This window comes from Asterias amurensis, chromosome 19 (assembly GCF_032118995.1).
Source record: "Asterias amurensis chromosome 19, ASM3211899v1".
Classification (NCBI taxonomy): domain Eukaryota; kingdom Metazoa; phylum Echinodermata; class Asteroidea; order Forcipulatida; family Asteriidae; genus Asterias; species Asterias amurensis.
In genome coordinates this window covers 1620851-1646078 of record NC_092666.1, presented here as the reverse complement: position 1 = coordinate 1646078, position 25228 = coordinate 1620851, and the positions used below count along the sequence as shown (strand labels likewise).

The 25228-nt window shown below is 38.5% G+C and overlaps 1 protein-coding gene across 1 annotated transcript in view; it reads left to right on the top strand.

The window, feature by feature from the left end:
* Window positions 1–3161: 3161 nt before the first annotated feature.
* Window positions 3162–25228, top strand: part of LOC139951417 (uncharacterized) — a 52033-nt gene continuing 29966 nt past the window's right edge. The window contains exon 1 of the mRNA XM_071950302.1: window positions 3162–4564. Coding sequence (XP_071806403.1) covers window positions 3544–4564 — 1021 coding nt within the window. The 5' untranslated portion in view covers window positions 3162–3543. The remainder of the gene's footprint in view (window positions 4565–25228) is intronic.

The following is a 25228-nucleotide window of genomic DNA, read 5'->3' as shown; positions in this document are numbered from 1 at the left end:
ACTGTCTTTAATGTTTTATTGGTTCTCGGAATATTTCCCTTTTTGTTTTGATGGGCTATCATTATGGTTTGCATGTCTACTGGGGAGAAACACTTTGGTTTATTGTATCCTGTTGTGACACTTCTGCCTCAAAAATGGTAATTTTTCCAAAACGATAAAAATGCATTTTGAAGTTATCCCTTAGTTTGAATTGATAAAAAACAAAAACGAGCATGCTTGTTAAAAGAATATAGCACTGTTTCCATGCTCTTTAAGCCACTGAGTTCTTGTTTTGTCATAACTACTTTACCTAGTTGTACAGGTATGATTCACATTGCAAGAAGAGAAGTAGTGCGATGAGCAATCTTTACTGTTCTTGTCTTTACATGGCCTTATAACAGTCTTCTTGGTCCCCTGCCCGCTACCAAACTAAACATTATCATCCTAATCAGAACAAAGAGGCTCTAAAAGTGAGCAAGTACTGTATCCAAAGTATCTAAACATTTAGCCGCTGTACCGCCCAGCCGCATTATAGCGATACACTGTATGCGGTACGAGGAAACCTCGCTAGCTTGTGTTTGTAGAAAAAAAGGAACATCAAAAGAAAACTCGATAGTCATTAGTAGGTCTACGTATTTGTTAATATATCTAGTTGTTATAGATCGTTATTAATTCTCCCTTCACAGTTGACTTGTTGAAGCTAATGATGATGAAATAATTTAGCTCTTACGAAAAATAAAACGCTCATTAGTAAACAGGAAACTGTTCATCATTTATGATATTGTCAAAAATTAACGCCTTCGCATTTAATCAGTATGAGCATTGACCCAGAAAAAAGCCTTGAAAAGCTATTGTGTTCATTTTATCCGTGCACAAAAATATTCGCCATAAAAATTACCGTAGCCGTTTAACGAGAGGCATTTATTGTTCCCATGAGAACTTTTATACAAATATTACCGAAAGGGTAAAAAATTGTGCATACACATTAACCATGGCTATCTTTTAAAGTTTGAACTATGATTCCAGTAATTTACTGCAAGACTCTTGAGAAATTGGATTTCAGCAAACTCGGGCGGTGCAGGGACTAAAGGGCTAAATGGCCATTCACCTGCTTTGGCCTTCTGTAAGCAGTTCCCCCATCTATGGTGGGGTTCCTTTCAATTGTACTGTTGCAAACAATAAAACAGTTGGTTTATTTAACGTGATAAACAATTCAATGTTTTTTGTTGATCGTTCTCAGAGACATATATAATAATTATGAATTAGTAAAATAATGAATGGAAAAAATATCAAACTAGCCTGAATAGACTTTTGTCACTGCAAATGCATCTTACTTATTTATGTTCAGCAGGTGCAAGTTTTTACAACTTCTTTCAATGTTGTTTCATTAAAGAAAACGTTGCCTTGGATCGGTCGAGTTGGTATTTGAAAAGCGTTTGTAAACGTTTATTAAAAAATGCATATGATTAGAAAGATATTTTAAAAGTAGAATATAATGATCCACACAAGTATCACTCAAAAACATCTTTCTAACTATGCATTTTAAAACAAACCGTTACAAACGCATTTCAAAGACCAACTTAACCGATCCCAGGCAACGTGTTGTGTTGGACATGATTGGATGCTCCAAACCATCTGCCGCAAGCACAGAAACTACATTGGTTATGGTCTCACTTGGTGTTTCTCAACATATGCATCAAATAACAAACCTGTAAAACTTTGAGCTCAATTGTTCGTCGAAGTTGCGAGATAATAATGAAAGAAAAAAAACATGCGACATGAAGTTGTGTGCTTTCGAGACCTCAAAAGCTTATTCTGAGGTCTCGAAACCAATTCGTGGAAAATTACTCCTTACTCGAAAACTACCACTTCAATGTTTCTCACAATGTGTTATAATATCAACAGCTATCCATTAATCGTTACCAAGTAAGGTTTTATGCCAAATAATTATTTTGAGTAATACCAGTAGTGTCCACTGCCTTTGATAGAGGCATCAAAATTAACTATAAATAAATATTGCAGCAGTTCAAGTGTGACAAAATACTGCTCATTTTGTTCACGATCATCCAGCATTTAATAACATTAATTTGTACAACCTGTTTTCCATCTTCTAAGATATATTAGCCACCAACTATAAGACAGCAGCCAAACCTAGCCAAGCATGGTCCCCAAATTAACACCAACTGTATGCCAAGTGCTAAAATCACCCAAGCCAAGCGCGGTATCGTGCTCAGCTACCCCTGACTAAGCACATATTGACCTAGACGATAGGCGAGAAGGTGGGGAGGTAGACCAACGGTCGGCAATTTTCTTTTCTGTACATCAACATTGCCACTGTCGTAGTGCTTTTCACCGATGAGTTTTGTATTTCTTCTAAATCGATTCAAAAGGGAAATCATTTTAAAAGGCAACGAACCCCCTTTAAAAGGCACTGAACGCGTTTGGTAGTTGTCAAAGACCAGTATTCTGACATGGTGTACCACAACATAAACATAAAACACCTGTAAAACGTTGGGTTCAATTGATCATCAAATTTGCATGAGAACAATGAGATGAAAAAAAAAAACCACCCATGTTCCGTTAAGTTGGTGCTTTCAGATGCATAGTGGGCCTACAGATGAGTTAGTATAAATACTATTATTTGAGTGGTGAATCACATCTTTCTCAAAAAGAGGGAGCCGTTTCCTCACTTTTAACAGCTCTCCATTGCTCGTACCAAGCACGTTTTAATGCTAACAACTATTGATTAATTACCAAATAGTGTCTTTAAAAAAATCAGGAAAGTTATTGGGGATGGCAACTCTATAATACAGAAAATTTTTGGCTATGCGGTCGAATACTAGTTTATTGTTTTATGGGGTAGTTGAATACTATACTTGACCTTCCATGCTGGGAAAAGTGCAAAGGAATTACCACACCCCAAGGTCAGGCAACCTTGCTATATATCTTTGTCTCCACAGTGGAAGCGTTGCCATAGTGATTCTTTTCCTCTCCGTATCCGAGCGCAAAGTACCGCCCTTCTATAAAATTAACATGAAGCTACGTACGACCAGACTTTATTAATGCCACGTAATTTATTATTTTTAATTTTGCGCTTCTTCGAGGGTTGCGCTTGGCTGCGGTTGCTTTGTACGGCAACCGAGCATTTTTATTGACACAGATACCAGAGTTGGATGGGAGAGTGAACAGCGATTGTCGGTTGCTGATTCTACGCATACGACATTGCTGGTGCACACACAGGCCACGCCGTGAGTGCTTCACGGACGATAACCACTTCACTAGATGAACACTCCACGAGATGAACGGTTTACGCGGGAAAAGAATAGACTTGTCCATTAAGGAGCTGGGATTAAATGCTATCTGAGACACAGCAATTTTATGACATGGGGATAGGGTTGTTGGTCAAAATGGACATCATGTTTCCTTCGATTGGAGAGTCGGGGTGTTTTCGAGTACGGCCAGCAGCGTTTTTTGTTGTTATGTATCTATCATCAGCTAGTGTTTCGAGCCGTGCGTAACAACATTTCACCAGTTGTATTTGGTGATTTGGTGGGACTCGTAACAATGCACGAATGGTGTGTGCCTCCTGAAACGCAAGAAATCACACCAAAGACCGTCTACCGTCAGGGGGGATACCGGCTTGCTAAACCGACCATAGCCTTAATCCTCTTGTTGGTCTCATTGTTTGTTCTCGGTGTTTTTACTGTGAAATTAACATTGGTGTGTACAATCAACTCCACGGACGAGTTGTCTCCGAAGAACACAGATGGGATGGACGCAATGACAGTTTTAGTGTCGCCGTCAAATGTGACAAATCACCCGCAGTTCTTTATCTCCTCGCTCCAACGTTACGTTATTTCAAAGGTGCCTTTAACAGAAAGCAATGAATATCAGGTTGGTGAAAACGGTATGCAAGACAACGTTAGAACGGCTCGGATAGGACTCGATGCAAATTATATCACTAGAAGCCACCGGAAAGTTCTTCCCAGGATGTTTAAAAGGAAACGGCGATCTGTCACTACAGCTCCTGTTACTTCGACAGCTCGACCTGAGATTATAGCAACCACCGGTGGTGCACTTACTAGTACGGCGATACCAACTAATTCTGATACCACAGTGCTTTTGGGGGCAGGTTACGTAACAACAAACAATCAGAGCACCCCTATGTCTTCACAAGGGACCACGAATGACCACCCGACAGAAATCACTGAAAATTCCAGAACATTGTCTACCCTTACGAGACGAACATCGACTGAGGGACCAGCCACATCACATCCGTCACTTTCGACCACCATCCTGGCGAGTAGCACCGCGTCTGCCCCGCTAACGGAACCCTCAAAAGAACCCTCAGGAGATATAACTGCGATATTTTCATCAACTTCGGCACATTTTATAAACCAACACACTACAGAGACCCTCAGTACCGAACAAAACCAAAGAGGGACAGATGACGTAACGCCATATATTTCCACATTGTCTGGTACACCAAGTTCGGATGTAGTTTTAGGGCAAACAAGAACAGTTACCGAGGGTAAAAAACCCTTTATGACGTCATCGATGAATTCACTCCAAGGTCCCCCCAAAGGTGAGTTGTCATTTTCTATAGTGCGTGCACACCCCTCTGGATCACCAGCTTTAAGCCCCTTTACACGACAACATTTATGCAAGGTCCCTTGCTTTTTTAATAGCATGGTTGAGAAATTTTGCATATTGCACTTCGTGTGAACGGACATTAGACTGTCCAAGGTCCCTCACAAACATGTGAAAACCCCACAGAGCTGACACAATTTGAAATCAGCCTAACAGAATTAAAACATATTCAATCTAATAGTTTTCATTGTATCTGTTTGATTTTCATCATATTTTGATAATATGACAAAAAGGGCTTAGCTCAAAATTTGTTCACCTGTTATTTTACAACTCTTTTAGGGCATATCTTATTGAATTCTTATGACATGACATTCAAAGTTAGGTCCATTTGACTCTCTGCTCTAGGTCCGGTCTTATGGATCATACCGAGTATCAGCGTAGAAGTAGAAGCCCAATTTCATGGCTTAGCAAAAACAAAAACGGTGCTAATGGAAGCAGGGAAGTTCGCGCTTAGCATGTTTCGCGGGTTAGCAGGGATTTCTCGCTCGTGTGGTGTGCACTTCATCATCGTCACTATACATTTTGGATATTCGCTTACATAGTTAGAGTGCAGACATGTTGTGCCAACACAGCATGCAGCAGTGCAGCAGAGCCATGCAATTGGGTCCAGGACAGTATCTCGCCTGCTAGGAAATTGCATTGAATTCAGCATGACGAACAGTCAAAATTAACCATACAAGATTCACATTCACGTTTGAAATAGTTATACAATAGGCTATTAAAGACAGATGACACTATTGGCAATTGTCAAAGACCAATCTTCCGACTTGGTGTATCTAAACATTTGCATAAAATAACAAACCTGTGAAAATTGTAGCTCAATTGGTCGTCGAAGTTGCGAGATATGAATGAAAAAAAAAAAAAAAAAAAAAACCTTTTCACACGAAGTTGTGTGCTTTCAGATGCTTGATTTCGAAACCTCAAATTCTAAACCTGAAGTCTCGAAATCAAATTCTTAGAAAATTACTTCTTTCTCGAAAACTACGTCAATTTAGACGGAGCCGTTTCTCACAATGTTTTATACTATCAACCTCTCCCCAATACTCGTTACCGAGTGAGTTTTTATGCTGAAAATTATGTTGAGTAATTACCAATTGTGTCCACTACCTTTAAGATAATCTATTCATAATTATTAAAAAACAAAACACACACGTAAAGTAAACAACCAAATGCAAAGCGAAAGGCAAACAAGCTAAGAACGCAAATACATACTATTAATTAATAACAACACAGAGCAATAAGCTCTTATAGGGAAATAATATTGCTATTTATATCTCATCAATTGCAGTTGTTCTGTTTCAAGTCCAAGTGAAAATTATACGTTCTTTTGAATAAAAGGTACTTGACACGTTTGGTATTTACCAAAAATATAATATGCATAATAACTTACTTGGTACCGAGCAAGGGAGAGAGGTTGATAGGTATAATACAGTGTTAGAAACGGCTCCCTCTGAAGTAACATATAGTTTTCGAGAAAGTGGTAAATTCTATTAAAAAAAAATACATTTGAATCTGAGAAAGACTTCAGGCCTGAAGCCTTTCCCAGACACCTGATTCTGAAGGCCCATAATTTTATGCAATGTTTTGTTTTCCTTTGTTTCATTATTTTCATGCAACTTCAATAACCAATTGAGCTCAGATTTGTAACTTTATGCATATGTTGGGGATACACCAACTTAAAACACTGGTCTTAGGCTTTTACAAACATGTCCGATGCATTTAAATACATGTAATATGCACATCAGTGGTGCTTTAATAATATTTTGCTGGACTGAAATCTTGAAGGGCAGATCATAATTCAATCCAATGTTATCGAATTGCATTTAATGCAATTATAGAAATGTAAATACAAACGGATGACCTTGAGTACAATCGGTACTCCTTGTCAACAGTATACATCCATAAGAGACGTAGAGACGAGCCTGATATTCTAAAGTGATATACTTAATTGTTACTGTCCATTATTAAGTTATGTTGTCATATTAGTTCAATATAGGATGACATTTTTTTTAACAGGCCGTCACATTTTATTTTGAGGGATACCTAGTTTGATAGGATACGAATTTTAGCTTCTTATCACATAGTGGCATTTCTTGGCTGAGCGGATAAGAGCACCAGACTGAAGCGGTGGTGTTTCTAATCAGCAGAGTGTGGGTTCGAGTCCCGGTTTTGATACGTGTGTCCTTAAAGACACTGGGCACTATTGGTACTTGTCAAAGACTAGCCTTCACAGTTGGTGTATCTCAACATATGCATAAAATAACAAACCTGTGAGAATTTGAGCTCAATCGGTCACCGAACTTGCGAGATCATAAAGAAAGAAAAAACACCCTTGTCACACGAAGTTGTACTCGTTTAGATGGTTGATTTCGAGACCTCAAGTTCTAAACCTGAGGTCTCGAAATCAAATTCGTGGAAAATTACTTCTTTCTCGAAAACTATGGCACTTCAGAGGGAGCCGTTTCTCACAATGTTGTATACCATCAACCTCTCCCCATTACTCGTCACCAAGAAAGGTTTTATGTTAATTGAGTAATTATCAACATGTTCACTGCCTTTAAGCAAGAAAATTAACAAATATTGCTGCGTCCTTCGGATGGGAATTATGGGCAATATTTGGTCCCGCGAAGAGTGTGCAAGTAAAAGAACCCAAGGGTCGATTTCACAAAGAGTTAGGACTAGTCCTAACTTAGGACTATTCCCAGGAGATGTACAAAACATGTGGCTAGTCCTAAGTTAGGACGAGTACTCGTCCTTACTCGAGATAAGACTAGTCTTAACTCTTTGTGATCCACCCCTGAGCACTTGTCGTAAAGAGAAGGGTTCGCCCTTGTGTTCGTGGTTTGATTGGCAGCATATTGCGCCATCACAGCACCCAGTGAAGTAAACCATAACATGCCGTATGCAGAGAAAGTACGTCCTTTCTCTATGGTGTATGGAAACTTGTAAGGAACATGTCTCATAACGTAGCTCACTTTGCAGGAAAACTAATGAGCACTTTGATACGTCCCTAGGGTGTGATAAAGCGCTTACGATCCCATTGTGTTTTTTTTATTCGAATGCATTTTGCATTTATTTAAACTTATACGCTGCCGCAAACTTGAACAAGTGGATTGTTCAAGTGGATTGTTGAATTGAACGGGTATCTTTTTTCATCGCATGATTCAGATGAACGTTTGCTTACAAATTTAATTGCTTACAATAATTGGTAGTTACTCAAATTATTTGTCGTCGACATAAAAGCTGACTTGGTAAAGAGCAAAAGAGAGCTGCCTGATAATAATAATCCGAAATTTTGAGAAACGGCTCCCTCTGAACTAACGTGGTTTTTGAAGAAAAAAACGGTAATTTCTCACACAAACATTAAAAAACTTCAGGCCTGAAAATAATTTGTTAAACAATGGTGTTTTTCTTTCATTATTCTCTTGCAACTTCGATGACCAACTGAGTCCACATTTTGAGAGTTTTGTTATTTTATGCTTAATGCTGAGATACACAAGGTGGCAATTATCAAAATGGTCCTGTGCATTTAAAGATATTTCATTCTAGAACGGCGCTTAAATTGTTGTGTATTTAAAATAAATTTGCTATTTCTGCTTATTTATTTGTTTATTATGTAACATGTAGTTGACTACAAAGCGCGTTGAAGCAGTGCTAAAGCGCTTATAAGTGCAATGAAGTTAAGTTAAATTACCAACTTATCTAATTCATTTCTTGTGCTGTTCAAAAATTGATCAAAAGGAGTGTAGTCTTTAATAATAAAATATAACCCCACATAAAAAGGAAAACAAAAATACACACCAACAAAAACACTGCACAATTGCAGTACATCATTAAATACCAGCTCGTGTCTGTACACGGCTTGTTTTTCCTTCTATCAATGCATCCACCATGTCATAATTACGTTTGGTATGAAACTACGGGTCCTTTTGTGTCTGTCTAAATGATTTAATTAACTTCCGAAACATAACGTCAACAAGCAGAACTGAATCGATGAAAAGGTGGCCGCTCGTTCGTGCACGTAATTTTGTTGCAATACCATTCCTGTATGCCTCATAGACGACGTAGTTTTGAGAGTCGTCTGTGTGCATATTCTGTTGATTTCTTAAACTCATTATGTGTTATCCATTCTTGAATGCAGTGGTGTAACTTAATGGTAGGTGGGCGTTGGTGGCATGGGGTTGTGTGTGCCACCCAAAGATGTTCGTAAACCCCACCCCACCCCACTGCCCCATTGAAATCATTGTCTTTGCGATTAACAAAAGTAATTAAAAGTTAAGTTTCTTATAATTCCTGATGAAATCTCTTGATAACGCTAGCTCGGTGGTCTAGTGTGTCTAGCCCACTGGTCTATTGGTGGGACATTTGCTCTAGCAAAGCAGAGGTAGTGACTTCGAACACACCCCGAGTGATTTGTCTGTGGAAATTTGTTTCACATGACTCTATACACATCGGTTTAAGGTAAAAATAGCAACTTTTTTTTCCGCAAAATTAAAATCTATTAAATCTATAAAATCTTCAAATCGTTACCATTATGACACATAATGATTGGCCTCGAACCTGTCTGGCTAGGTGATCTAGTGGGTTTATATCGGTAGTCTAGTGTTAAGACAACTGCTCTTGTGTAATGTGGCGTGGTTTCGAATACCAGCTGAGTTTGCCTGTTGATTTTTGTTTACAGGACTCGTAAAATTACCGAGAAAAAAGTGATTACACACTTTGTCTGACGAGATGCAAACATTAAGTTTCGTTATCCTCTATGCAAAACTAACATTAGGAAAAAAATCGGTATTAAATGATAAGTTACTTTTACCATGTAGCATGGAATTATTCGGTTGGTGGGTTGGTGTGTGGATATATGTTTTAGTTACTACGAGCTCGTCGCTAGCCAAATCTAGAGAGAATGCAAACAAATGCGCCAACCAGTAAATTAATTTTTCATCAAAGTGGTCGATTTCCATAACTACGGACCAAGGTGAATTAGTGTTTAATGTAAAGACCGACGGCGCCAATTTGAGGGCAAACACATCGTCAAACACTCGCTGTTCCAACTGAAAAGGGTCATGCAGCATCATAAGGCGTTGCCTCTATGCCTCGTCACATTTTCCCCTGTAAAAAACATCTTGTTGTATATAATATCTCAGAAAACAGGCTTTAAAGGCACTGGGCAACTTGTGTAACTGTCAGAGACCAGTATTATCATTTGTTTTATAGTACCAGTATATGGGTTAGTTTGACTCGGTCATGGGGTTGGCCTCACGGGATCAGCAATTTGGGTCAATTTGACCCATACACGGGTTGGCTTTATGTGATTAGCATTTTGGGTTAGTTTGACTCATTCTTGGTTAGTTTGACTCATCAGTGGATCAGAAACATGGGTTGGTTTGACTTGTAAACAAGTCTGGCCTCATTGGTACAGAAACCTGAAGTTTTACTTAGTCTGGCCAATTTGGGTCAGTTTAACCAATACATGGGTCTGGCCTCATGTGATCAGAAATCGAGGTCAGTTTGACTCGTAAATACATCTGGCCTTACTGTTCAGAAATCTTGGTCAGCTTGATTTAGTCTGGCCTATTTGGGTCAGTTTGACCAACACATGGGTGTCATGCCTCACGGGATCAGGGACCTGGGTCAATTTGACTCTTCGTTTTCGTCTGGCCTCACTGGTTCAGAAACCTAGGTCAGTTTGACTTAGTCTGGCCAATTTGGGTCAGTTTGACCAATATATGGGTCTGGACTCAAGGGGTGAGAAATTTGGATCAATTTGACTCGTACATAGGTCTGGTCTTATGATATGCGAGCTTGATTCCTCGGTCAGTTTGACTCAGTCCCACTTGTGAAGTGCACTGCACTTAGTGAGTTTCAGAGTACACCTATGCGATTGCGCAGGAAAAACAACATTATTTTATTCAATGACGGGTCGATTTTCGCAGCCAGCCCATCTGCAAGCTTTACAAGGTTTCAATGGTATAGGATAAACCAGTGTCTATTATGTGAGGGTTGCAGTTATTAGCGTATCATGAGGCAAAATTAATATCTATTGATTGCTCTTTGTTGCACTGACACATGAAATCGATCGCTGTTTTTTGTTCTATTATTCAGATATTCAGAATATTGAGAGCTGTTGGTAGTTAAAACATTGTGAGAAACAAGTCTCTGAAGTAACGTAGTTATTTAGAAAGTAGTAATTTCTTACTAACTTATTTGAATCTGAGAAAGATATTAGGCCCGATGCCTTTTCTCTCAGGCATATAAGAGCACACAGATTTGTGCATCAAGGGTGTTTTTTCTTCAATGTTTTCATTCAACTTCGATGACCAACGGCAAATGATCCCAAATTTTCACAGATTTTGTAAGTGTATGCTAATGTTTGGAAAAATGAAGTAGGAATACTGTTTTTAGACAATTACAAAACGTGTGCAGTGACCCAATTGCCTTTAAACGACAGTGCTTGTAATGTTTACAGCCCACACTGATGAGGTCTTTTGTGGCGAAATTCCCATCGGCTCATTTTCGTTTGAATTTACTTCACACCAGTTCATCACTACCGTGACAGCACATGGCATTTTCATTATTTGTTTACACGGCCATCTGTTCTCACTGTCACATGTGAGCTTATGTTTACTATCGCCGGCTCTAAAAGAAACTAAACAGAAAACAAAAAATCAAATTACAATTTTAACAACACTTTTGATGTATTGACAATAAAAACTTGAGTGAATCAATAGTTTTGATGTGGTTTTTCCTTACATCAATTACATTAGTGTTACTCTAAACCCACGCAATCCATACGGCATGGTGTTTGTTTCGTGTAGAGTTAATTCAAAGGTTGCCTTGGAAAAGAAGGGTTTTGGGACATATACATGACAAATTCAATGAACTTGTAGCGATTATACTGATAATTATTCGTATATTTTACTAACAATGATCAGACGAAAATAAACCCTTGCGCCGGTGTTTCTGTTCAGCACAGTGTGGGTTTGAGTCCCGGTCGTGACGCTTGAAGCAAGACACTTAAAGGCAGTGGACACTATTGGTAAATGTCAAAGACTAGCCTTCACAGTTGGTGTATCTCAACATATGCATAAAATAACATTCCTGTGAAAATTTGAGCTCAATCGGTCATCGAACTTACGAGATAATAATGAAAGAAAAAACACCCTTGTCACACGAAGTTGTGTGCGTTAAATGGTTGATTTCAAGACCTCAAGTTCTAAATCTGAGGTCTCGAAATCAAATTAATGGAAAATTACTTCTTCCTCGAAAACTATGGCACTTCAGAGGGAGCCGTTTCGCACAATGTTTTATACCTTCAACCTCTCCCCATTACTCGTCACCAAGAAAGGTGTTATGCTAATAATTATTTTGAGTAATTACCAATAGTGTCCACTGCCTTTAAATAATACCTGTTTTATTTCATGTTTCATAATTACCAACAGCCTACCTGTAGTCTTCCTTCAATATCGCTCAACCATGATAGCAATACAGTATTATAGATGTGATATAAACACTCGAGGTTGCACCTTCGATTTACCCGCGAACTCATTCTGGTCAATGCCGCCACAACGTGGTGATATTTGACACACCGAAGGTTAAGGGTGCTTGACAATGGGTTGATCGCGACTTAATTACGGCTTGATTGGATAGAGGCCAGCCGGCTCAGGCTCCAGGTTTCTCGTAGTTTTTTTTCTGGAGGTTGAACGCGCATAATTTTCACTCAATTTGCTTGAGAGATAGGTCGGTGTGTGGGGTGTTGGGTTTAATTGCATCGGAGGCGTATTTGTACAGAATAAACAGGCATGACATGGTGCTTGGGGATCGGTCTGTCTTTATGTTTTGAATGTGTCAGGTGCCTTAGTCATACACTGTGCCAAGGCCAACGGGTGGCAGCCAAAAGTAGATGAGGCTTCAACTCTCAATGAGAAAGAGATCAAGCTTCATGAAATTGGAAAATGTTGAATTGTTTTGAGAAGAGGAAAGGGAGCTTCACCCTTGCACCTATGTGTTTCAGCAATATATACTCCATTCCAGGCAAATTACTCATGTGGAATTCGAACCCAGGACCTTTGCAATTCTAGATCAGTGTCTTCCACCGAGATTGCCAGGTAGCTAGAGGCTGTTCACATCCTTTCATGTCATATCTGTGTTATGATTGGTCTGCTCAGAAGTGACGTAATTTCCAGCTACACCAACAGCAATTCACGTACGCTGCTTCCGTGTGTGTGATAATGTTTGTATGTCGTTTGTTCACAATGGGCACTGTCATTGTCATAGACAAGTACTCTCACCAGGTGTGTCCAAACATATGCATAAAATAGTGACAAATTGGACTCATCGGTCATGGAAGTTGAAAGAAGGACGTTCTTGTTGCACATGCTTGTGACTGTGCTTTCAGATGCCTAATAAAAGGCTTCATGCCTGAATGGTTTTAATATTTTAGGCGAGAAATAACTTCTTTCTCGAAACTACGTTACTTCAGCCAGAGGGAGCCGTTTCTCAAAATGCTTTTCACCTCTCCATTGCTCGTAATTATTTTGAGTAATTACTAATTTGTTAATAGCGTCCATTACTAATAGTGTCTGGTGCCTTTAACGCTACACATACGAAGTGTGGACATGATAACAAAAAGGTCCACAATAATGTAGGGATTTGAAACACTGTGTTGACTTGCAAACGTCCACACAGCAACAAAAGTCACGGACATAGGAAGCATAGGATTCGAGCTGCCTCTAGCTGCCGGGCAATCTCGGTTTGTAAGACACTGTTCTAGAATTGCAAGGGTCGTGGGTTCGAATCTCGGCCGAGTAATTTTGCCTGTGATATTTTGTTTTCACAGGACTCGGGAAAGTATCTTGGTATACAGTGCTTGCACTTATCAGTGATTGGTAAAAACCAAAACTAATATGATTTATCCCTGATTCAAATTTAACATAATTTACAACAGAAAGTCACGGTGTTCACACTTTAGAACGTCGACGTTATTATCCATGTGAGGTGACAGCGACCGCATCTCTGGCCCAAGCATACGCGAAGGAAACCAACGCTCAAAAGTCTGATAGAAATTAAAACAAATATATATAGTAATTTACTAAAATGTGTTTTCGGTTTCTGAAGACCAGTGCGGCAGCCGCGGTTTAGAGGCCTACCTGTTCCAATAATGGCAGCTTCCTGCAGCCTTTATACCCGCCTCGTCAGTCTTATGGTTTTGATATTGTTTATGTTGCATATGTTAAATTGAACTGAGATGAGGTAAATTGAGTTAAGTTGAATACAAAGGAAATGAGGTCAAAGTGAATTGTATTGTGTTGGACAGATTAAATGCGGGGACTTGGTGGAATGGACTTGGCCGGATTGCACAGGGTGGAATCGGATTGGACCGGAACTAAGTCAATGAAATGCCACATTGAATCAAGATTGGACTTGCCGACATGAATGACCAAAATGGAAATTGGTGGATTTTTAATCTGATGTTTTCAACCCATGGCTGAGGTTCAATACAAGCTGGAGGCCATAGCATTTTGGTTAAAATAAATGTCATTAGTCTAAAAGCTAACTGATTATTTTGTTATTTATTTAATTCCTTTATTTACCCAGGGTGAGCCAAATCAGTAGAACTGGTTTTCATTTGGATCCTGCTTGCATATTAAAGTTAACAACAAACATCATATTAAAAAGTATCCCGTTTCACAGTATACAAGTAAAGACAACGACAATGTTTTACTCATAGACTATAGCACCTCAGCAAGTAATATTTTAAGGGAGGCTTTCCACTGTCAATGGTGTAAGTTTACTATAAATCTGTGGACATTGTATTTTGTGTTACATTAAAGGTACCCAAACCCTTTAAACCGAACAAAATTGACCTGGCTAGCCGTGGACCGAATCTTCATCTACAATAATGAGACAAATCAACATGAGCTGTTTTTTCTATTTTGTTCTGTATGCTTTCCAATCCAGACACGATGAATTTAACCAATAGACGGAATTGAAACATAATAAGCCACGTCTATCTACATCAATGAGATAAAATGTTTACATTGCATTTCGAAAAAGACGGCTCTACGGTTAATAATTTGCAAACTGCGTGCCAAAAAGGGAGCTTTTTCTTCCCAAACATTCTCGCTCCAGACGTCAACGAAAAGAAAACAAAGTATTTTTTTGTATGTCCTTTATTGAATTTAATTTCATTCGTTCGTTTATGCTTTTTCCTTTGTGCTTGTTTTATTATCTTGTTTCAATAAAGAACGTCTTTTATAGTCGTCGTTATTTTTAGAAGATGGTATTTTTACAGTCAGGGTCCAATATTTTGTCAAGAAAATTACTCGGTTTTGATTTGAAGGTACAAAGACTGGCAGAGCTGACAAAATAGTCAAGGTGTTCATAGTTTGTGTGATCGCATGACGTAAAATAACAAACCTGTGAAAATGTTGGCTTAGGCCGTTTTTATTGTTAGTTAGGAACAAAATTGTGAAAAGTCGCGCACAATTTTCAGATGTAAATCATGTAGTTACACGAGAACGGGGCTTGCATCAAGTCTTATACTGGGAATGAGGTTACAATGTTCCCTCCTTTTCTCCACTTGTGTTATTAATTAGTGCGCACGCGCGCTTTGCAACTAGCTTTCAAAGGTTGCACCCAAAATTGACTCCAATACATACAGCGCAAAATGCTAAATATTAAAAAATACACGAAAAATACCTAGCAGTCTCACAGCTTTTTTACAATCAAGGGGCAGTTATCCATTGACTCTTGAACTGTAATCCTTTGCTCAATAATTTAATATGGGTAGTTCCTTGGCCCGTAAAGTTTAATATTCCCCATACGCCGGTGTAATTTTGCCGAACGTCACAGCATCAATCTTGAACAAAATTCCCTGCACCTCTCAGCAAATAGGAACACTTTAGTGTCCAATGTCATCTCTTAGCAAATTGGATGTCAACAACCCCCATTCACAGTATTGGGCATATTTTAAAAACTGAAATCCTTTTGGGGGCTCTCAAATCTGTCTAACGAAGTATTGAAAGCCTACACAACATTAATGAGCTCGTCGCTATATTTAGTGGGGTGCGGTCATAGCTATATGGGTACGGTGCATCCTCAAGTGTTTGCTAAACATGACAAGTATACAAGCTTGATGCAATTGTCAATCTTCGGCACTCCAAGGGATGAAACATCATCTTAATTATTGTCAAAATATAACCTCGTAGACGTTTGGAAGAAATGTAATTGCATCAGAACTTAATCATGGGGAAAACTCTAGCGGGTAACGTACTGCCAGTCAGTGCACCACGGTGGCCCAGTGCTAGCCTTTTGCCAAGCCATTCATGGTTTGGACAGCTTAGTAGGGTTGCTATCTAAAGTGACTGGAAATGGAGAATACTCGTGCGAGTCCAGTAGCAAGTGTTGCACCAGTCGATTGGGATAGCGGTTTCATCAAGCTGTCCAAGCCACGAAGGCTTTGTCAATAAGCTAAGTGTTGAGGAGTTAAACCATGCACCTATATGAGTGGCACAACATGTGTTGTAAATATATATTATGATTATGTTTTGATACATAACAAAACTGACGTGCAGCTTAGAAAATTAAAAGGGATGGTTCGTATTTATGGTATATTTATTATGAACGCATTGACAGGTCGCCACAAGGCCTAAATCGCTTCAACGTACAAAGTTAAAAGAAAAACAATTACATTCCCCCAAATAAAAAAGAAAAAGAAAAAATAGATTACCAGATGGTTGTACCTGCAAAGATTCTATTTATTAACAGTTTCTTCCTTAAACTTACCCGGTTAAAAGTACAGAAGCTTCCAATTATAGTGTAAAATTTTAATTTGAGAATCATTTGACTTTGAATTAATGCGGTTATGTAAAAAGGAATCAGTTTGTACGCAGATATTTGAATTTGAGAAACGTTACTGTCAGTTACGTCAGTTCCTCACATTGTGTATTACAATAACGGATTATTATTCCTGCGTTGGAGAAGACTATCTAAACAATTGAAATGAATAAATACTTTCCTTGCGGAAACTTCAAGTACAATAAGTACGACTATAAGAAGAAAGGGTGAGACAAGAAGGTAATAAAGTGATTAAATTTTGCTCTTTAAAAGACTGCATGCGAACAAAAACGGTTCCGCTACCTTAGACAAGTCACCCAAGGGTAAACGTGTTGAAACGTTCATCAACACGCAAACATACGTGCAATAACAAACCCCTTCTCCCCACGAATACAAATTGACAACTCGGTCTTGACAATCTGCAATTAGTCGCGAGCGTTTATTGGTGTAGGTTTTCTGACATCGCTGTTTCTGGAATGAAGCCACACTCCTTTGTGACTGTGATTACTTTGCCTGGCCTTGCAGGGTGCTTTCATTGCCAGCCATTATGTAATTTTCTTTCATGTCTTCAATGTGTCATAAAACCAGCTGGAATCCCAGCCTCCCCTCCCAGTGGTCGTTACAATGAAAGAAAGAGAAGAAAGAAAAAAAGCGGAAGAGTAAAAAAGAGTAAAAGTATTTTGCCAGACGACTTTCCACCGCCTATATTACAGCGCACTGCATGGTACAGATCTTGCGCAAGAGTACAATATTTTTATTATAGGGTTGCACTCCGAGAACAGTGTTTCCGCTTTTGTTTTATTTCAACGAGCCCATTTTCGGCGCCATTTTGTATTTAAATGACTGTAGAGTATATGTTTAGAATAATTTTGCGTGAGTGTCAAAAACAAATGCTGTGTGTAGTGAAATATTCCATTCACACGATGATTTCGCACACGTTCTTAGTCAAAATTTCGACTAGAAGAAAAATTCGTCGTTATAAGTTCGGACCTCTGACCGACGAAATGCACATGTTTGACCAAATTTTACAAGGGACAATGGGGAGTAGGCCTGTAGGCCTACACAAATCGTTGTCCTTTAACACGAGGTACTTTTTTTTAACTTACAACCATGCTACAATCAAGGGGCCCTTGCTAAATTACTCTTGTGTGAAGGGGGCTTATAGATTAACACCATGATCAACAGTCGTAGCTGCCAGTTAAAGGCAGTGGACACTATTGGTAAATACGCAAAATAGTTATTAGCATTACACCTTACTATAGAAGTATTTATTCCCAGGAATTTGTTTTTGAGACCTCAGAATTAATTTTTGAGGAGCAATTTAGCTGAAATTTTCACAGGTTTGTTATTCTATGCATAAAATGGATACATTTAACGAGAAGACTGATCTTTGACAATACCAATAGTGTCCATGTCTTTAAAATACCACCTATGGTTTTGGTGCGCGTCTTCAAAGCTGCAAGCTTTGCCTAAATAATGTGCACTCCAATCTGGCTGATGAAAATGTTCGCGGTTAATCGTCAGGTGCCCGCAATGGGTTAACAGTGTAACAATGGCAGTACGTGTAAAAGAGAGTCGGGGCACAGACTATTTAAAAACTGCGCAGTCGGCAACAAAGGCGGCATTATATGGTGCGTGTCCCTCGTGTAATGATGACGAATGTGTGACTCGTGCCAATAGTAAGATTTGTTGGGTGTTGCCTGGCCTGTTGGGGACGTTTTGTTGTCTTAGGACTGATTAAATCAAGATCAAGCAATAGGGTTTTCTGTTGGTAAGCGACGTATTGTAGACCGGTTAAAGGCACTGGACACTATTGGTAACTACTCATAACAACTTACTTGACGAGCAGTGGAGAGCTGGTGATTGCATAAACAATTGCGAGAGAGTATCGCAGCTTTTTAGAAAGAGGTAATTTAACTCAAATTAATGTTAAAAGACTTCAGGCCTGAAGCACTTTTTTAGGCATGTGAAAGCACACACATTTGCAACAAGGTTGTTTTTCTTCTTCCATTATTCTCTTACAACTTCGATGATCAATTGAGTCCAAATGTCACAGATTTGTTATTTTATGCATGGTGGGATACACAAATAGAGAATACTGGTGTTTGACACTTACCAAATGTGCCCACATTATCTTTAACGGCAGAACAAAAACACTAATATCTATTTCTGTTTCGGAAGTCTGAACTTGACAGCAGCCGGTTAGACAGAAAAGCACGTATTCTGTACTCTCCTGAGATCACGCAATTTGTGGAGTAATATTTTGTATCTCTCTGTAAGTGGTTTTTCTAAAATGGAAGGAACTGCAACTTATTAAAATACGGTTGAGAAAGTGTAAAATGCACGTACAATGGTTGGCGTGACCTTTTATTAGGAATTCTTCGGACGATAAATAATACTCTAATATGAGAGTCGTGTGAAATGCAAGATACTTCTAGTGTATTTGCATAAACGTGGACTTCCGTATTGAAACTGTATATCATGCAGACCACTAGAATACTCTCAAAGCCAGTTAGTTCGTAGTCGTTGTTGAATAATAATTGTCTAATAAAAGTATATAGTGAGATACAGTGTACATGTTTACTTAACACGCTTGACAAACAAACCATTTTAAGACAGTTTGATGTACTTTTTGTGTTTATATGAGACTGATTTGTGTAACACCTTTATACATGTTTACAAATTGCTGCAGTTTACTTGTGTGCATGCGTACTCCACGTTCCTAGGCATTCCAAAGGCACTGGACACTACCATAAAACATAGAGGAAGAAGGAATGAGCAATGGAAAGCTGTTGATGGTATAAAACATTGTGACAAATGGCTCCCTCTGAAGTAACATAGTTTTTGAGAAAGAGGTAATTTTCGACTTCAGCAAAACATTTTTTTTATGAAAGTGCACACAATCTGTACAAGAGTGTTTCTTCTTTCATCATTTTCGTGCAACTTCAATAACCAATATTGAGCCAAAATGTTCACAGGCTTTTATGTTATGCATTATTATGCTATAGGAATACACCAAGTGATAATAGTGGTCTTTGAAAATCAAACATGTCCAGTGCAGAAATTCGGAGCTTGCCAAAGCGAAGAACGGTAATCGCAAGCGCAGAAAAGGTGGTGGTAAGCAGAGCTTTGAATTTTTGCCCTAAACTTCTCGACTGGGTCCAATTTCATAGCGGTGATTAGCGGTCGATGTTGTGCTCACTGTGCGATTTCCATTTCATAGCGCTGCTAACCGTAAGCACACGAAAAGGCGTGTTAACCTTCCGGTGCTTGCCGCACGTAAACAAATGACGTCACAATGCAAGTCCATGGTAAACGCGCAATATGGCCGCCCAATTTTTCCGCTAACCTGTGAAATACTCTCGCACCTTAGCAAAATTTCTGGTACAGTAAGCACGAAAATTTGCTTACCGTTGAGCAGCGCTAGGGCCCTGTTCCAACTTTGTTGAACCCCACGACAAAGGAATGGGAAAAGTACCTTCTCTCTCTCTATCTTAAAAACTCTCTCTTTGTTTCCCTCACCCAGACTAGCCATTTGGCCTTTTGTTGATCGATCTGTCATGAATAACGAAATTAATTAATTAATAAATTAATTAATTAACTAATTAACTAATCAATTATTTATACTGCGATATGGCATGAGCCAGCAGGGAGGGACATGTTTGGTTGCAATTCCCCGTGGTACGTTGTCAGCACATGCCGATTTTCTAATCTCCATAGATTACGAGGATTTATTTTGCAAATGCCAACGATTTTTTTTTGAAGTGTATTTGTTACATGTCCAGCCGCCGGTTTCACCAAAATCTTCCTTACTTATGTTTGGTTAGCATATAGAGATAGTAGGATGCATTGAAACCATCCTAAGTGTTAAACTCGTCTAACTCGAGATAGGATGAATTCGGCTGCAAGTATTGTTTGCTTATTTGAACTTATTTGTTTGCTTACTTAAAGACACAGGACACAACTTGTATTTGTCAAAGACCAGTCTTCTCACTTGGTGTATCTCATGCATAACATAACAAACCTGTGAAATGTTGAGCTCAATTGGTTGTCGAAGTTGCGACAATGAAAAACATCATTGTCACACGAAGTTGTCTGCTTTCAGATGCTTGATTATTTCGGGACCTCAACTCAAAATCTAATCATCGGGTCTCGAAATCAAATAAACTACGTCACTTCAGAGGGAGCCGTTTCTCACAATGTTTTACACTATCAACCTCTCCCATTACTTGTTACCAAGTAGGGTTTTTATGCTAACAATTATTTTGAGTAATTACCAACGGTGTCCACTGTCTTTAATCAAATTTCGTTTTAACATTGGCAACATTGACATACACTTCCTTCTAGACACAAAGGAAACTTGCTGATTTTTGTCGTATGGATAGTATTTTGGTGAATGCTCGTCCTTCTTTCACGTGTCAAGAAATATGTTAAGCAATGTTTTCTGCTGAAAGAGCAATTTTTCTGCTGAACAGCTTCATGAAATTGGGTCCTGATCACAGGAATCTTAGCGAAGCGAATCATCTTCTTCCGTACTGTTCAGCATGTTTCTATCGAATGGAGCCTCACTGATCCACTCGCTGGATACAACGCATAATTGCGTGATTTGTAGTCACCTGCAAGCCACAACTGCCCTCGAGTACAATAATCTTTCTGATTTACTCCTGGATTTGACATCCTCTGCGAAACGATGTCTTACTCTCTTAAAGGCACTGCTGTCGATTTCACGAAACTCTTCCTTACTTAAGACCAATACTAAGGACTAAGGACGAGTCCCAACCCTGCACTGTAGCATGCATACCTTAAAATTAATCCTAAGTTAGGACGAGTTACTCGTCCTGAATCGAGATAAGACGAGTCATAACTCTTTGTGAAATCGACGGCTGGACACACAAGTACTTGTCAAATAACAATATTCTCACTTGGTGTATTCTCACTTTGGTCGGGACTTCTATTGAATTTGTAAATAAAATTTAAACTTTTTTGTTTGAACCTAAACTGACTGTTTATTTATATTCCACTCACCGAAACACATATTTTATTGACAAAAGCTTTATTTTGACAAAGTACCGCTTCCAAGAATACTTTAACAAACAAATCTGTGCAAATTTTGACTCGATTGATTATCGAAGTTGAGAATAAACACACTTTGTGCACAAACTTGTGCTGTGCTTTCAGATGCATACAACAGGCTTCGGGGCTGACTTCTTTTCATAATTTAGTGAGGAATCTTTCTCAATAACTACGTTACTTCGGAGGGAGCCGTTTCTCCCAATGTTGTTTACTATTTTAAAGGCAGTGGACACTATTGGCAATTGTCAAAGACTAGCCTTCACAGATGGTGTATCAACCTGCAAGATAATAATGAAAGAAAAAAACATCCCTGTCATACGAAGTTGTGTGCATTTAGATGGTTGATTTTGAGACCTCAAGTTTTAAATCTGAGGTCTCGAAATCAAATTCGTGGAAAATTACTTCTTACTCGAAAACAATAGCACTTCAGAGGGAGCCGTTTCTCACAATGTTTTATACCATCAACTTCTCCCCATTACTCGTCACCAAGAAGAAAGGTTTTATGCTAATAATTATTTTGTATAATTACCAAAAGTGTCCACTGCCTTTAACAGCTCTCCATTGCTCGTTACCAAATTAATTTTATGCTAACAGTTTGTTTTAATAACTCAATAGTGTTCTGTGCCTTTAAAGAAGAGAGAGTATTTATCTTCTGCCCGGCAGGGAGGGATCTTCAAGGTTAAATTAGCCTTCAAATCTATGTTCCACATCGGTTGGCTCGGGAAGTTTTGAGAAACTAATCGTGACGTAGTTCAGAGGGTTAGACGGATTGTGCCTTTGTGATGAAATTCACTTGGATACCGACGTCACGTGGAGTCGACTCTCATTATTTGAACACATATTCAATGGTTTTGCTGCAGCCGATTGGTTACATGGTGAGGGATGGATATTTTTTTTGCTGAAATCGAGTATCAATTCCGAGAAATCGAAAAGTTCATTCCCTTTAAGGGAAAGTATAGGTGGTAATCACAAATCGGGAAAACAAATGCGAGAAGTGCCGGTTTGGTCTCGACGTTTCGAAAAGTATACTCTACTCGTCTTCAGGAGAACTCCCTAATAACAACATGGTTGTATCGCTAGTTTTCTATTATTTATAGACCCTTTTCGAATCCACGATTAAGACGAGAGGACGGAGCTTGAAGCCGAATCCAAAGCCGAAGCCGTTGTATCGAAAAGAGCGATGGTTTGTTCTTATATCCTTCACACCATGTACAGCTTCAAGTATCACATGTAATGTTATTTCATTTTATTAAACCATTTGTGGCGGGGAAAATGTGGACTGAGCGCCCGACCCAGATTTTCCGTCCATGAGCGAAGACAATAAATGGAACACAAAGCTCCCAAACGACCCTCAAATGTGAGAGAAAAACATATATGGCGATATAGTTTTAGTATAAAACGAGGAAGCTTCATTGGATGCACGATTAAAGCTACCACTGCCCCAGGGAAGAGTTCTAAAGTCAAGGCTTTTGATTAAAAAGTGAAGAAAAAATATAATTAATGTTTGCGTTTCTGCTTCAGAGGGCACTATGGTTAAGGAATCGTGTTAGCCCATAGCGTTTTATTATTGCTGTTGTTGGTTATGTTGTTGGTGGTGTTTTGTTGTTGTCGTTGTTGTTTGGTTAAAACAATGGTTTTGAATTTGAGAGATGGGTTCGAGGTCATGGAAATTAAATAAATCATTTCGAGCGTTTAACATGGTTTCTTTTGTCACGAAATGATATCGAGTGCACGAAATGTTTTCGACTGCATAAAATAACACAGTAAATGTAAATCGTGTTATTTTAAATCTAGCTCACTTCGAAAGATGCAGTTATAAAAAAACGGCTCTTCTGAAGTAACGTAGTTTTCGAGAAAGAAGTAATTTCTCACTCAAATTTGAAAAGCCTATTATCAGGCCTGAATCATTTTTATTAGGCATATGAAAGCACACTTTTTGCATCAATGTGTCTTTTTCTTTCACTATTTTCTCAGAAATTCAATGACTAATTTCAAATATTTACATGTTTGTTATTTAATGGATGTTGGAATCACCAAGTGAGGATACTGGTCTTTCAGAGTTTCCAAAGGTGTCCAGCCTTTAAGTGGTTCGCCTTTTCAGAAAATCATAACTAAAACACTAGAGGTGACAGAACATGGACGTGCGACCTTGGTTTAAGAGCAGAACTACATTTAAACGTCTACCCTTGGTTATGAATGTTTCTCCAGTTTTTCACACAATTATTATGTACACAAAAAGTGTCAAATGGCTTTTAATTGACATAAATTCAAGTTACCATTGTCAGGTATCTTTTTGCAGTGTTACAGTACTCCCGAATTTGTAAATAATTTGTAATTTGTGGCTTCACTGCTGGTCATATTTGTTGGTGTTCCGTTTTTTTGGGGGGGGGGTTTTTTTTGGTTTTTTTTTTTAACTGTTATCGCTGAGTATTGTGCTCCTTTGGGCGGGTTGAAAAGAAGGGTTTGGGTGGGGAGTTTTCATTGTTAGAATTGCAATGTTAATTTTTTGACAATAATGTCGTTAGCTTGCCCATAACAGTAATTCGTTTGAAACTATTTTGTTTGCACGAATTTACTTCGAGAGCACGAAATGGTTTTCGCGTGCACAAAGTAATCGACCTTGAAGTTTATTGTTCCGTTTTAAATCTAGCTCAGTTTGAACTGTCCAAATTAAAAAAGTAAAAGAAAAAGTCTGCACGAAAATAAAAAAGGTGGGTCGATGTCTCAATTTTGTTAAACAAATTAGTTTGAAAGCATCTCTGACGTATTTCTGGTGAATGGATGCTAGTATGAAATGTCATCGGTTGATAGCAAGATAAATTTACCAATTAAATAAATGAGTGCTGTCAATTGTAGCGTAATTAGTCTTCATCGGTTTAAGAGTCCGTGTTCCGCCACAGTTAAAGGCAGAGGACACTATTGGTAATTACACAAAATAATAAATTGTTAGCATAAAACAAACTTACTCAGTAGCGAACGATGGAGAGCTGTTGATAGTATAAAACATTGTGAGAAACGGCTACCTCTGCAGTAACATCTGACAAAAGGATAATTATTGTTCACCCCAGTAATGCAAAACTTCAGCTGAAGCCTTCAATTATGCATCTGAAAGCACAAAAAGTAACACAGAAACAACAATCGTGTTTTTCTCTTATCAAATCTTGCAAATTCGACGACTTAGTGAGTCCAAATTTTCACAGGTTTGTTATTTATGCACAATGCTGGGATACACCGAGTGAGAGTACTGGTATTTGACAATTACCAAAAGCGTTCGTGCCTTTAATAACCAATCAACGACTCATATCTCCATCAGAATCGTTCAACCGGGTAAAATGACTAATGCCATGAAAGGGAAAACATCCAATTAGTGTTGTCCCTGTCATACATATCTTCCTTTTTTCCTAATAGGTAAATTTAAATGAATTATCCCCTTCAGAGTTAATGTAATTCAATCTAAAAGCAATTTGTAACTATATGAAAGATAAAATAATTAGCTACATAGTTAAAATGCCAATTCGTTTTGTATGGAATTTAAAGAGAGACATCAATATCGAGATAATGGGGTCATTTATCTCGCCATGTCGACTTCTTTTTACAGGATAGGTCGACTTGTCTTTTATACGTAAATCGCCAGGTCACCTTCTGAGATAGGTCGACTTGTCTTTTATATGTATCTTGCCAATATGACTTT